The sequence below is a fragment of the Thyridium curvatum genome (assembly GCF_004353045.1).
Source record: "Thyridium curvatum strain D216 chromosome Unknown NODE_123_length_71033_cov_84.000903, whole genome shotgun sequence".
In the NCBI taxonomy this organism is placed as follows: Eukaryota; Fungi; Ascomycota; class Sordariomycetes; order Thyridiales; family Thyridiaceae; genus Thyridium; species Thyridium curvatum.
In genome coordinates this window covers 20,407-34,030 of record NW_022156878.1, presented here as the reverse complement: position 1 = coordinate 34,030, position 13,624 = coordinate 20,407, and the positions used below count along the sequence as shown (strand labels likewise).

Genomic DNA, 13,624 nt, shown 5'->3' with positions numbered 1-13,624 from the left:
AGCAGATAAAGGTATTCATTCACTCAGTCAAGGAAATGGGATTAATCTACAAGGAGTCTCGAAATATTTTTTTTTTGTTTTTTACTTTTGCCAGCATCTGATCCATGCTCTGTACCGTACATAGCAAGTCCGTCGGCGCATCTTCGCAGCTGAACAATGCGCAGATGCCCAGCGACACTACTTGATTAGAGCAACACAGCCCAAGAGCTTAAATGTGACGACGACGACTATCTCGAGCATTCTACAATTCTACTCACTTGCTTCCCTTAACACTCCAAATCCTGTCTCGCTACGAGGTGGTTCGGATTGTCGGGACTGAAGAAGTCTGAGACGCCATGCTAATATTAATATGCGCTGCGCTGTAATTACGAAGCTTGGTCGGCAGGTGTCGCAGAGCAGGATAGGCTTACCCCTTTCGATGGGCGAGATAGATCAACCTCCATATTTGGCTTTGGAAACTGCTGCCGTCGCGAAATTTCAAGGCAGTGCTACCAACGTTGGCCGGAAAATACAGAATGCAGAGCTGAGGTTATTCATCCAGGTAGACGAAAAAGCCAATGTCATGTCTACACACAGTTCCCACCCACAGCCAACCACAGCCAGGCCATCGGATCGCCCATCTCCCCAGGCCGACACCGCATCGACACTGCGAAATGAGGCGTGTGGTCGGGGCCAGGTGCCCATCGCGGCGACATCGACCCCATCGAGCGCCGAGTCGACGCAAGGCAGCGTCATGGCGATGAGGCAGAGGCCGCAATCAGCGATCTCCGTCCTTTGCTGACTCGCCACGGATCCGGCATCACACCGTCGCTCAGCTGTGGGCCTGGCCTGCGCACTTGCTTCCCCGCCGAGCTCCACTCTGTGCGTGCTCCTCACAGCTCTCGTCATCGTGTCTCTGGCGATCAATTCACGCGCCCACTCGAGCTGGAGGTCAGACTCTCCAACGACTATTCTTCGAAAAACTTCCCGTGTTCTCCTCCCCGGACGTGGCATCGGGCATCTTGCAGAAATCGGTATTGTGTTTGATTCTAGTCACGGTCACCGCGTTGACGCTTGCCGCCACAGATATTAATACGCAGTCGACCCGTAGGACGGAGCTGAGCGCAGGTGGCGGCGCGAGATCGTCTCTCCATTAAGGGAAAAGCCGTGAACGAGATTGGACTCGCTGGCGAAGATGCGTAGCAAGTCTCTCATGGCCTTTCCCTGGCTGGGGGCAAGATGCACACGCACTTGTGCCGGTCTATCAGTGTGGCCTCCTGGACCAGGTAATGAGGTTGCAATTGATCGTCTCGACCATGTCGTCAGACGAGGACCAGGTCAAAATGATAGGCAGAGATACGAGCAGTGTTTCAAAGCATGGAGGTGGTGGGATCCGATCGCCAGCGTACTGCGCTAGTAGTGAGCTGTTGGCTGCTTGCTAATTTTTCCCAACGACCTGATCGGCACAACGAAAGTTCTAGATCCAAAAGTATGATATGATACTGCTGCTGCTGGTGCTGCTCGCCTGTCTCTTAAACACCAGCGATGCTTTGGGTGCATTGCCAAAGCCAAATATTCGAGTCTGTTCGGCGGACTACGAGAAGAAACCCGAAGCACTGGGCTAGTGGGGAGGAGACATGATGCATTGGTTTTCTCGTAAATGTCGCTTCACGATAGGCAGGGGCCTTGTGGACGAGGGCAGCCCCGTGTGCTTTTTGCTCTTGGAAGAGTGAGATGTAATAGGCACGGATGAAGAGTCGGTAATGGATCTAATCGTTCAGTATCGAGTGGACCTGAAAGAATAGATGAGCTTCCACAGAACTCTCAGCCAAGACGAATCAATACCATCTATTCTTCTAGTCTCAGCAAAGAAAGCAAAGCGAAGAGAAGAAAAGAAAACATAGACCCATAAGGCAACGCAACATGTAATTAGGGTTCAGAAAACACAACTAGATGTCCGTTCGCACTTGGCGAGAAAGCATTTCGAGGACCAGTTCCATCGTCTCTGCTTGATTGGCTACTTGATTGTGGTTGTAACTGGTAATATAGTTCTCAATTAGGATTGACAAGCTCTTCCGGGTAGTATGCTTTACAACCTGCTTGATCTGATTAAATATATGTATATCGGCGCTTCCCTCTCGTGATACCTCCGCGACGATAACAGATATAGGGAGCCGCCCGGCACCACCATCCGAGATGTGCGCACCCGTGTCCATACCCAGTACAGCGCCCGTAGGGTGGGCGGCTGCCGTCCGACAACTAAGAGGTGACCATTGCCCGAGTCATCATTCATGCGTCGGTCGTGTGAAGAAAGAAGAACCGAGTCAACAACCATCCACTGCGGCAATGCTAGATGTCACGAATTCTCTTTGATGTACCTGCCCGAGCTAGGTTGTGTCTGCACAAGCGTCAATTCCATCCAGTAACAGCTCTCAGCACAGATGCGTGCACACACAGCTGGCAATGAGCCAACAGTCAAGGGCCAGCGGCAATGCATATCTCAAGTTCTCTCTGCAATCATGCCATTGAGATGTTGTTTTGCGCGGAGCGTACGGAAGTGACAGATTGGCCGGATCTGCATTGTCCGACCCTGCCGGGCACCGAATTCCAAGGCCTCGAGTTGCTTGAGTTGTTGCCTCGAGCTTGTCTCAATCCAATTGGCCGGCCGGGTCGGCAGGTCTAGTCAGGTCTAGCTGGCATTCCAAGGCCCATGTTATTGTCGTTTCCTTCTTCCCCACCCACACCTTCCCATTCCCTTTCTCGCGCGTGGCGCTTGTCAGGGCGTTGCTAGTCTAACTGCTCCCCTGCTCGAGTCAAGCAGGTCCGGACCTGGTTTCTATGTGGCCTACCTACGTGGGTGGCTTGCCCACCGGCCGACCTCTGCTCGGCAGGGCGCCGCGCGCAGGGCAAAAATTAGCAATTTCGGCCATCTCCCCGACTGTCAAGTCGACCAAGCGGGCTGGCGTGGCCTGTCACCGGCAAGCCACACCTTACACCTCCTGGTAGCATCCGGCCCTTGACTACCTACCTAGCGGCCGAGGGCGGCTCGTACGACGCGTGCAACAGGAGCAGCTAGCAAGTCAGTGCGTGCGCACACGCATCAGGGTTTTCACCGAGTAAGCTCGGGGCTGGTCGGAGTGCTATGGTGCCATGAGAGGTCCACGACAGAAAGGTCTAGCGACCTAGGTGAAGCAAAGTGTGCACCATTACAGCCAAAGCAGAAAACGGAATGGTCTGCTCGAAACAGAAGAACTTGTCGCAAAGATCCCTGCAGCACACGTCTTGCTCTCTGAAACATCCTTTGCCCGGATGGGACAGTGCTGCGAGGGTGTCTGGGCCCGTCACGAGCCTGGCAGGCATGGAGCATTCGATATCTCATCCCCCACACACGTGGGCCCTCCTTGTAGCGCCCTTGGCGCTGCGAGAGCCAATTCGTGCCGAGAGGAGCACCCCCTGCTCTGGTCAGAAGTCAGTCATCGTGTATGGAGCAAGTGCGTACCGACTTGTACTTCGTGCTGTGAGCTTGGCACGTTTGGAACCTCTGGGGAAGATGCTCCGCTCGGTGCTGGCATGTCGACATCTCCCAAGCGTATCTGGCCCACTGATCTCCACCTGATTCCCGACTCACCAGGGCATCGTACCTATGTCTCTCTCTATCTTTCACCCTACGTAATGCTAGTAGCCATGTACGACGTCTGTACAGTAGGTAGTCAGTTCCGTCAGTCGGAGAAGTCGCCATCCTCTGTCTCTCCTGTCGGCCACAACTCCATTTCGGGGTCCGGACGGGTCCCATGTCTTCGAGATGGATAGATAATACAAGTCCCTTCCTTCTTAGACTACCCCGGTTTCTCGGCAGTCGAGTCCTCTGTTCTGTCTTCTCCCTTCTCCCTCCCCGCTTGACTCCATTCTTCATAGTTCTTGAGGCCAGACGTGACTTTTGGACGACATGGCTGCGTCAAGGAGTAACAGTGTCAGCCGGCCACCGGTGTCGAGGCGCAGCAGCACGAATCCGCCAGCAGTCTCGAGGAATGCCAGCGTCGGGAGCCGTATTGTGCCGCCGACTCCTGGTGTGCACTCTCCCGGCCTGCAGTCCCCGGGCTTCCTGTCTCCGGGCCATGGCTTCGACTTTGGCTTCAACGAGATCGACGTCTCAAGGGGCGGCAACTGCTTCCAGTCCTTCAGCGTCCCTCATCTCCCCTCCCAGGACGACCGCTTCAGCGTCACCAGCCCGCGCCTGAGGCACTCGCGGTTCCTCTCGGCGAGCCACTCCATGGCCAGCGCCAAGACGTACAAGCCGCGGCCGTACTTCAAGTCTCGGCGGATCCGGAAGGGCACCATTGACCGCCCGGAGCTGAGAGAGAGGGATCCCCGCGCCGTGTGGATCACTCTCATCCCCTGCATCGGCTTTGCCATCGGCGCCATCATGATCGCCTTCTTTTCCTACAGGGGCTACACCTCCATCTCCAACTACGAGTACTGCACAGTATTTGTCGACGACTTCTCCAACGGATTCAACACCAGCATCTGGACAAAGGAGGTCGAGACTGGCGGCTTTGGGTAAGCTCATCTGATCGACACTTATTGACGCTCTGATGCTAATGCCTGATGCCAGTGGCGGTTCGTTTGAGATGACCACCGGCGGCGATGAGAATGTCTTCGTCCGCGACAACCAGCTGGTCATCAAGCCTACCATCTGGGACAAGACTTACATCGACAACACCCGGCTGGTCAACTTGACTGCCGATGGCACTTGCACGTCGACATCTCCCGACAACTGCGTCCTGTCTGCCAACCTCACGGCAGGTGAGATCGTGCAGCCCGTCAAGTCCGGCCGCATCAGCACCAAGAAGTTCCACGTCATCCGCTACGGCCGGGTCGACATGACCGTCAAGGTCGCCCGGGGCGACTGGCTGCTGTCCCAGCTCATGATGTGGCCCGCCGAGAACTACTACGGCGCCTGGCCGGCCTCGGGCGAGATCGACATCGGCATGATCCGCGGCAACAACTACTCGTACGGCAAAGGCGAGGGCAACCAGCTCCTGCAGAGCTCGCTCCACTGGGGGCCCGACCCGACCACCGACCGCTGGCAGACGACCAATGCCGTGCGCAACGCGCTCGTGGGCCAGACCTGGGGCGACGAGTTCCACCGGTTCGGCGTGGAGTGGACCAAGAACTACCTCTTCACCTGGGTCGACAGCCGCCTCGCCCAGGTCGAGTACGTCAAGTTCAACCAGGACTTCTTCGACCTCGGCGGTTACGGCCCCACCTACAAGAACGGATCCAAGATTGTGAACCCCTGGGTGACGAAGGGCGCGACCCATGCCACTCCCTTCGACCGCCCCTTCTACCTGGTCATCGGCTTGACGGTCGGCGGCACCTCTGGCTGGTTCGCCGACGGCGTGCAGGATAAGCCGTGGGCCGACGCGTCCCTGAAGCCGAGGAAGGACTTTTGGGACGGTAGGGACCAGTGGGCTCCGACGTGGTCCAAGCCGGGCTACGGCGAGATGATTGTCGAAAAGGTCGCCATGTACCAGCAGTGTGACAATGGCGCCACCGACCTTTCGGCCTTTGATTAAGGTTTCTGCATCTAATTACTTCAACCTCGTCACTTTTTTTTCCTAGTCTATCTTAACAGCGAGCATCTGCAGGAACAGGAGTCTATAGAGAGCGTTTGTTTTCTTCTTACAGACTGGATATATATCTAATGCCGACTATACTTTCCTTACATGTTTGAAGTCTAATACCAATACCCTCCTCACCATGCCTCCCTGCCGACTTGTCGTCGACTTTGGGCTCCTGTCAAAAGGCGCCACACCGACGCTACAGGGCGCGGGTGCACCTCTACCACCGTCCACCACGCGGGAGAGGCGCGGGAGTGGCTGAGCCGCAGCGGGAGATGTGCAGTCCCTGACTCGCTCCGGCTCCACTCGCACATTCCACGCAAGGGGCCGATGGACCCGTGCATGGCCTTTTTGGGCAGGTACTTCGCGGTGGGGGGTTGGACGCCGTCGAGAAGTGTTTACTACTGCTCATTAAGATTGCATCATATGCTTAACTGTAGCTGTCGTGATCTGCAGGATCTCCCTCCGGGTGCCGGTCATCGTGTAGATAGATCTTCTAATTGAGCGCTGAGAAGCGCGCTTCTCAGCTATCAATCGGATGATCTGGAGATCAAAGATTGCGCATCTCGATAAAAGACAATTCTTTCTTTCTATTATTAAAATCTCCAGACGGTGAGACTCGGTGAGACAGGACGGGGAGCTAGGACCCGGAAAAGTCGAATGTTGGTACGGTGCCCAGGTTCGAACAAGCCGAGCCGTGTCCCAAAACTTTACGAGTTGAAGGGACACCGGCACTGACATCCGGGGTCTGGAATGACTCGGCAGGCATACCCACAGAAAGAATCATTCGTCGGGCATTCAATTTACAACTGTTTATCCCTCCTCGTTTCACGGGTTTGCACGGCAGAGCACTGTTGAGTGAGAGTGAGAGTGAGAGAGAAAAAAAACAAAGAGTCAAGTGTCTCACATTCTTCAACACTAATAGCAAGACATGCCAGGACCAGGCCCTGGCCTTAGCGCCAGGCTAGCCTCGTACATGTTCGCACACGTTCCCTGATACATACTATGAACTCCCACTCAAGTGGTTCGCCCGTGCTCTGCCATATGGAGAACGTGTGTTGTCTCGGTCGAGATTGTCTTGGGGGAATGACTCTCTTGTCTCCGATGACAGGTTGTGTCCCAGGCGAGCCCAATGACGACACTGCCAAGATGCGCGGCTCGTGGCCACCATGCTGCCGGGACGAGTCCCTGGCCTGCAACTGACTCTCTGGCTCTGGTTCTGGACGGGGCGACGACTCCATCGGTCTGAGTCTGACTTTCTATCCTTGGGCCTACCTATCGCTCCTCGGTAAAAGTGCTAACTTTACGTGCTGGTCGAGAGGGTTACTGACTGACCAATACCGGAACCGGCTAGCTCTCTGTATCGTGAAGCTCATCGTCTACATGAAATCCTGACGACCGGGGATGCTGTCGTGCATCGTCACCGCCATCACCCCTCCTCACTCCAACACACCACACACACACACAGCAACGCAATGCTGTGCATATTCTTCCTCGTCGGCCTGCTGCCCCTGCTGTCGGCGGCAGCAGTCAACGCGACATTTCACACGTCGCCCAAGCGCGGGCTGGTCTACATCCCCAACCCAAAATTCCCCGAGGACAACGCGATATGGATCCAGAAGGGGTCGGACATGACGTGGTACTACAATTACAAGCCCTACCCGAGCCCGGAGTACATCAACAAGACGCAGCTCGAGTTCGTGCCCATGCTCTGGGGCGCGCCGCCGAGCTTCACCGACACGTCCTTCCTCGAGAACGTGACGGCGCAGATCGTGCGCGGCGACAACATCACCTACGTCATGGGCTTCAACGAGCCCGACAACACGGGCACGACGGGCGGCAGCAACATCGACCCATCGGACGCGGCGAAGTACTGGAAGAAGCAGCTCGAGCCCCTGCGCAAGCTCGGCGTGCACCTCGGGGCGCCGGGAGTGACGGGCGGCGCCGCGGGATTCACCTGGCTCGCCGCCTTTGAGAAGGCGTGCGACGGGGGTTGCACCTTTGACTTCATCCCGATCCATTGGTACGGCAGCTTCGACGGCATGGTGAGCCACATCTACGACGTGCTGGCCATCTACCCGAACAAGAAGATCTGGGTCACCGAGTTTGCGCTCAACGATGCGAGCCTGGCCGACACGCAGGAGTTCTTCCAGACGTCAGTGACATGGCTGGACAATAATGAGTATGTGTAGATTGATCTTGGGCTTGCAAGATCTTTTGTTGCCGTGTCGGACTGATTACTGACTGGTTCTTTTATCTATTAGCAACGTCACCCACTACTCATACTTTGGTGCCTTCCGGTCATCTACGTCCAACGTCGGTATTAACGTTGCCTTTTTGAACTCCTTTGGCAAGCTGACCGACATTGGAAGCTGGTATTTGGGAGGCAAAGCGACCGGCATCAAGCCGGACAACGTCACGATTGCGTCCAACACAACTGCTGGCCCTCCAACGCCGACTTATACGGTACCACCGCTGGTTACTAAAAAGTCTGCAGCCGACATTGTGTCAAGCCCTAGTTTCTTCAGCTTTTTGGGACTTGGTATCATGGCGGCAATGGCTCTTTGACCATGTGATTGGGTTTGAGTGTTCATCATGCATTTTATTCATAATTAGCGTTTCTCACTCTTTTGGCGTTTGGAAAGACTCATATTATTGAATACCCCGAATAAATCACTTAGACTTCCAATTGAATATTTCTAATTAGACAACAATTCTTGATAATTTGCATCATCTTCATCTCCATGAATTGCCAACACTTCTGCTGCCATTCAGAGGCCTTCAAGATCCACGTGGGTATGCTCGTCAAACCTTCAGTCTTCGTACCTGCATTGCCTATCTATCTCAATTGCAAAAGACATCCGACTACTCCGCCCAGGGGGAATCGTTCGTTTGTCGCTGTGGTAACCTCATTCAGGAATGTGGCCCGATTGGGAGGGCCAGATTCATGGCATGTCTTACAACTCCCAATGCGGCCTAGTCGGCCACTTGCTGTATACACCGATGCGGGCGAGTCAAGCTCTTTAAGCGGCTTGGTGCCACACTTTTGTTCCCACAACTTGACCCACAGTCACTCGAGTCTGTAAGTAGGTAGGTAGGTATGCGAGATCGTTCGTAGGGAGCCTCCCCATCCGAGCCCTTGTCAACGCTCTCCGCCGTATATCTCTTGCCGATGCAGGAACCGCTCCATTGGAATGTCTTACAAACATCTGTCGGCCTCGTTCTAGCTCTGCAACCGGAGCAGACGGCTCGAGGGCCTCGAGTCATCTAGGCTAGCCTGGCATCGTCACACCCTCCTGTCACCCCCGCTCAGCTCACCTTGGACTGCATCGGGGCCCTAGGCAACTGTTGCTAGCTTTCTTGCGAGAGAAAAACGTTGACGGCACAGCGGGGTCAGAGTTTGGCACGATGGCGAACGTGGCGCTTTTTCATTATCTCATGGGACGGGCTCACGGGCTTGACTCGGAGACGGGGCGCGCGGGCGGCAAAGTTGATTCCATGACACCCTAGAAGCCCTATCGCATATTCCCTCCATTGGAGAGCCAGCTGTGCGCTATACACCTACACTCTTTTCTCACGACCCTGCTTCGCCATCACAACACCGCAATGGTCTTTTCATTTCCATAGCTTGCCAGCGACGACGACGACGACGACGACGACGACGCAGCAATGGGCAGCGAGCCGCCCGGCCCCAAGACTCCGGTCGTGAAGACACCGAGGCCGAGGACACCGCACGCAGGGGGAAGTATTGTCAGGGAGCATGGACAGAGATCGCCAAGAGCACCGCCCAGCCCTGGAGGCTACGCACCACCGCCGCAGCTCAACCCCCACGACCTCTTCAACAGATTACACGAGCTGACAGTCAAAGAGTCGACTATCTTGCCAAAGGTATGTCAGAGTGGTAACAGCTGGCATATGTAGTACTCATGTCCTTATCTCTTGTGCAGATCGCCCTCATCGGAGATAAATCCAGCGGAAAGACCTCGCTATTCGAAGCTCTCACCGGACTGTCGTTTCCGGCAGCAAGTCGGCCACTCACAAACTTCGCCATCCACGCACATTTCAAACGTACACAAGGGGGAAAGTCCAGCGTCAAGGCATATATCCGACCTGGAGCGCTCGACAGCCAATTTGCAGCTGCCGTCCAGCATTTGGAGCGATTCGAGGTGGACCAGGCCGGACCCCTCACTGGAGATGACTTCGTCAACATACTGCAAGATGTAAGTCGCACACTTGATCACTCTGTCTCACACTAGCTAACAATACCTCAGGCTGCAGATCATATGGATATCACCATCGCAGACCCAGAGTCTCGCGATGATGAATCAGAAGCCGAGACCGAGCGAGTACTCTCAGACAACGTTCTCGTCGTCGAGGTGTCTGGACCCGATGTTCATGGTCTGAGTGTCGTGGACTTTCCTGGTCTCATGCACAGTATGTAATTTCCATCTGGTTCTGATTATACCTGGCTAACAAAACATCCAGATTCTTCGCTGCATGATGCTCATGAGATTGAGGCCATCAGGAGCTTGGTGATGGAATACATCAAGGAGCCCCACACAATCATATTGTGCGTTTGCCCTACTCCACACAAACGCTTATAGCCCTCCAAGCAAAGAGCCAAGGACTAACATTTCCCAGAACTACGGTCGATGCTACCAACCAGATTGGCAACCAAGAGGCACTCGAGTTCGCCCGCGCTGTTGACCCTGAAGGTCATCGGACTGTCGGTGTGCTCACCAAGTGCGATCTTGTCCAGCGTGGCGATGAGAAGAGGGTAAGTTTTCGCCATGAACTCGCTCAACCCATGCTTTTCACACCGACTAACCCACCCCCACAGGTCCTCAAGATCTGCCGCAACAAGGATCACCGCCTGGAGAAAGGATGGTTCGCCGTCAAGAACAGGTCGACCCAGGAGCGGCGGGACGGCTACGACCTCGAGCAGCGCAACGCCAGCGAGACGGCCTTCTTCGCGCGCGCGCCCTGGAGCACGCTCAACCACAGCCGCGCGGGCCTCGCCTCACTGAGGACGTACCTGGGCGACATGGTCAACAGCGTGCTGCAGGACAACATCAGCATGCTGGTCGAGAAGCTGCGGACCATGTCCGAGTCGACCGACTCGACGACGCGGCACCCGCACCACCTCGACCACCTGCAGCGCATTGACGAGAAGAGGGACCTCTACGACGAGACCGGCACGGCGACGACGGACCCCGTCTCCATCACCGACGATACCAGCACGGGCCAGCTCGACCCCGATGTGGAAGTCGGCAGCGTCAAGAGGCGGCCCACGCCGCTTATCAATGCTTGCACTGTGGCGCTGACGGTCGCTCTGAACCTGACTCTGATCGGCCTGTCCTGCGGCGAAGTGGCCCAGGAGATTGCGACGGATGGCAACTACTGGCGTCTGTTCCTGCTGGTGACTGCGCCTCTGCAGTTCTTCGTCAGTTTGGTAAGTACCCGGTCAACCCGCAGACTTGTAGACGAGTCTTTCTCCTTACGAAGCAAATGCTGACCTCTGCGGGCTGCTATTAGTTCTTCTGCCAATCTCTCATCAACACCATCGCCCAGCTGATTGGCCCCGTCAGCCAGTTGAGGCGCAACTCCAAGTTCTACTCTGCTCATCCCGTAAAGCGTCTCAACATCAAGGACGGCCCGCTCCCGCACGTCACCGTCCAGTGCCCCGTCTACAAGGAGGGCCTGGAGGCCGTCATCGTGCCGACCGTGGAGTCCCTCGAGGCCGCGATCCGCGACTACGAGTCCCACGGCGGCACGGCCAACATCTTTATGAACGACGACGGCATGCAGCTGCTCTCGCCCGAGGAGGCGGCGGAGCGGCGCGCCTTCTACGTCGCGCACAACATCGGCTGGGTGGCGCGGCCCAAGCACAACCCCGGCGGCGAGGGCCTGCAGAAGTTCCTGCGGCGCGGCAAGTTCAAGAAGGCCTCCAACATGAACTACGCGCTCGGCATCAGCCTCAAGGTCGAGGACAAGCTGGTCGACATCGACCGCACCGGCACGGGCGTGTGGACCTCGGTCGACGAGGAGGAGGCGTACCAGCGCTGCCTGGCCGAGGTGCTCGAGGAGGAGGAGGGCCGGGCCTGGGCGGACGGCGACATCCGCGTCGGCGACTACATCCTCATCATCGACTCGGATACCCGCGTGCCCGTGGAGTGCATGATCGACGCGGTCAGCGAGATGGAGGAGTCGCCGCAGGTCGCCATCATCCAGTTCTCCTCGGGCGTCATGAACGTCACCACCAGCTTCTTCGAGACGGGCATCACCTTCTTCACCGAGCTGGTCTATACCGCCATCCGCTTCGCCGTCGCCAACGGTGATGTCTCGCCTTTCGTCGGCCACAACGCCTTCCTCCGCTGGTCGGCGCTGCAGGAGGTCAGCTTCGTCGACGACGGCATCGTCAAGCAGGACGACGAGGGCTACCTGAAGCCCGGCGACAGGGACCCCAACTCCACGACCCCCTACGAGAAGTTCTGGTCGGAATCCCACGTCTCGGAGGACTTTGACATCTCGCTGCGCCTGCAGACGATGGGCTACCACATCCGGCTGGGCGCCTACTGCGGCGAGGACTTCAAGGAGGGCGTCTCGCTGACCGTCTACGACGAGCTCGCGCGGTGGGAGAAGTACGCCTACGGCTGCAACGAGCTGCTCTTCCACCCGGTCAAGTACTGGCCGCGGCGCGGCATCTTCACGCCGCTCTTCAAGCGCTTCATCTTCTCCAACATGCCGCTGGGCTCCAAGGTGACGATCCTGGCCTACATCGGCACCTACTACGCCATCGGGTACACGTGGTTCGGCACGCTGCTCAACTACTTCCTCATCGGCTGGCTCAACGGCCACCTGGACCACTACTACATGGACAGCTGGCGCGTCTGGGTCGCGCTCGTGGTCGTCTTCTCGGGCGCGGGCAACCTCGCGCTCGCCATCGTGCGCTACCGCGGCGAGGGCGCCAACCTCGCGCACCAGATCTGGACGTGCTTCCGGTGGGTTCCCTTGCTGTTCATCTTCCTCGGCGGCATCTCGATGCACGTCTGCCAGGCGCTGCTGTGCCACATGTTCTCGATCAGCATGACGTGGGGCGCGACGTCCAAGGAGGCGACCGACACGTCCTTCTTCATCGAGATGCCCATGATCGCGCGGCGGTTCAAGTTCGTCTTCATCTTCTGCTTCGCCATGATCGCGCTCATGGTCTGCGGCGTCTTTGCGTTCCCGTACCTGTGGCGCATCACGCAGGTCATCGCCATCTTCCCGCTCGCCTGCGTCGTCTTCAGCCACTTCTGCCTGCCGGTGCTGCTGAACCCGGCGCTGATGAAGTTTACCTGGTAGAGAATATTTGTTTTTTTTTCTTGGCTAGTTTGATCCGGGCTTTTGTTGTTTTCTTCCTCTTTCTTGCGGGCAACGGGAGAATAAGGAAATCATGCAAGCAAATAGATCGCTAGAACGATGTACATGTTCAACTGTTATGTGTATATAATATGAATTAGACAAATGTAATATCTGTCTTTCAAAGACAATACTTCAACTTTACAGTCGCAAGGAAATTATGAGACTATTATTCACGTTCCTCCAATGCTGACGCTAACCTGCAATGTTGAACGCAAACAGTCAAATCATCCCCAATGGACGTGCTGTATAGATGTTGAACATCTAATTACTAACTACATAGTGAGCCAGGCTGAGTGACAAATGTACCAGAAACATTCTCCCAGCGAATTCCCACATATTATTATTACACTTTGCATAATCTAACAGAGAGTTGACAAACGCCACGTCTAGCCCAGCCCACCACGGTTTCAACACCAGCGCAAAGGTCGACGCAAATGCAAGGTTTTCCCGAGGCCTAGTGAGTGATGACAAGATCGAATCTATGTCCCGAATCTATGTCCCGAATCTATGCGCCCAAATCTTTTGCGCCGAAAATATGCCAGCGATCCTCCCCCCCCCCCAACTCTTCCACCTGATGATGATCTCAATACTAGAAATCCCAGCAAGCCCGATCGGATTAC

The 13,624-nt window shown here is 56.0% G+C and overlaps 2 protein-coding genes across 2 annotated transcripts; both read left to right on the top strand.

Moving 5' to 3' along the window:
- Nucleotides 1-3,925: 3,925 nt before the first annotated feature.
- On the top strand, nt 3,926-5,555 carry E0L32_011895 (uncharacterized protein; the record flags this gene model as incomplete). Its single annotated transcript, XM_031134675.1, has 2 exons — nt 3,926-4,536; nt 4,592-5,555. 2 exons carry the CDS (start codon nt 3,926-3,928, stop codon nt 5,553-5,555), a joined length of 1,575 nt encoding a protein of 524 aa, XP_030999740.1.
- Nucleotides 5,556-7,075: 1,520 nt separating this feature from the next.
- Nucleotides 7,076-12,944, top strand: E0L32_011894 (uncharacterized protein; the record flags this gene model as incomplete). The annotated part of the gene is made up of 12 exons (XM_031134674.1): nt 7,076-7,782; nt 7,865-8,142; nt 8,376-8,396; nt 8,458-8,486; nt 8,671-8,682; nt 9,228-9,488; nt 9,548-9,820; nt 9,872-10,034; nt 10,086-10,170; nt 10,242-10,377; nt 10,441-11,052; nt 11,136-12,944. 12 exons carry the CDS (start codon nt 7,076-7,078, stop codon nt 12,942-12,944), a joined length of 4,386 nt encoding a protein of 1,461 aa, XP_030999739.1.
- Between the last annotated feature and the right edge of the window lie 680 nt (nt 12,945-13,624).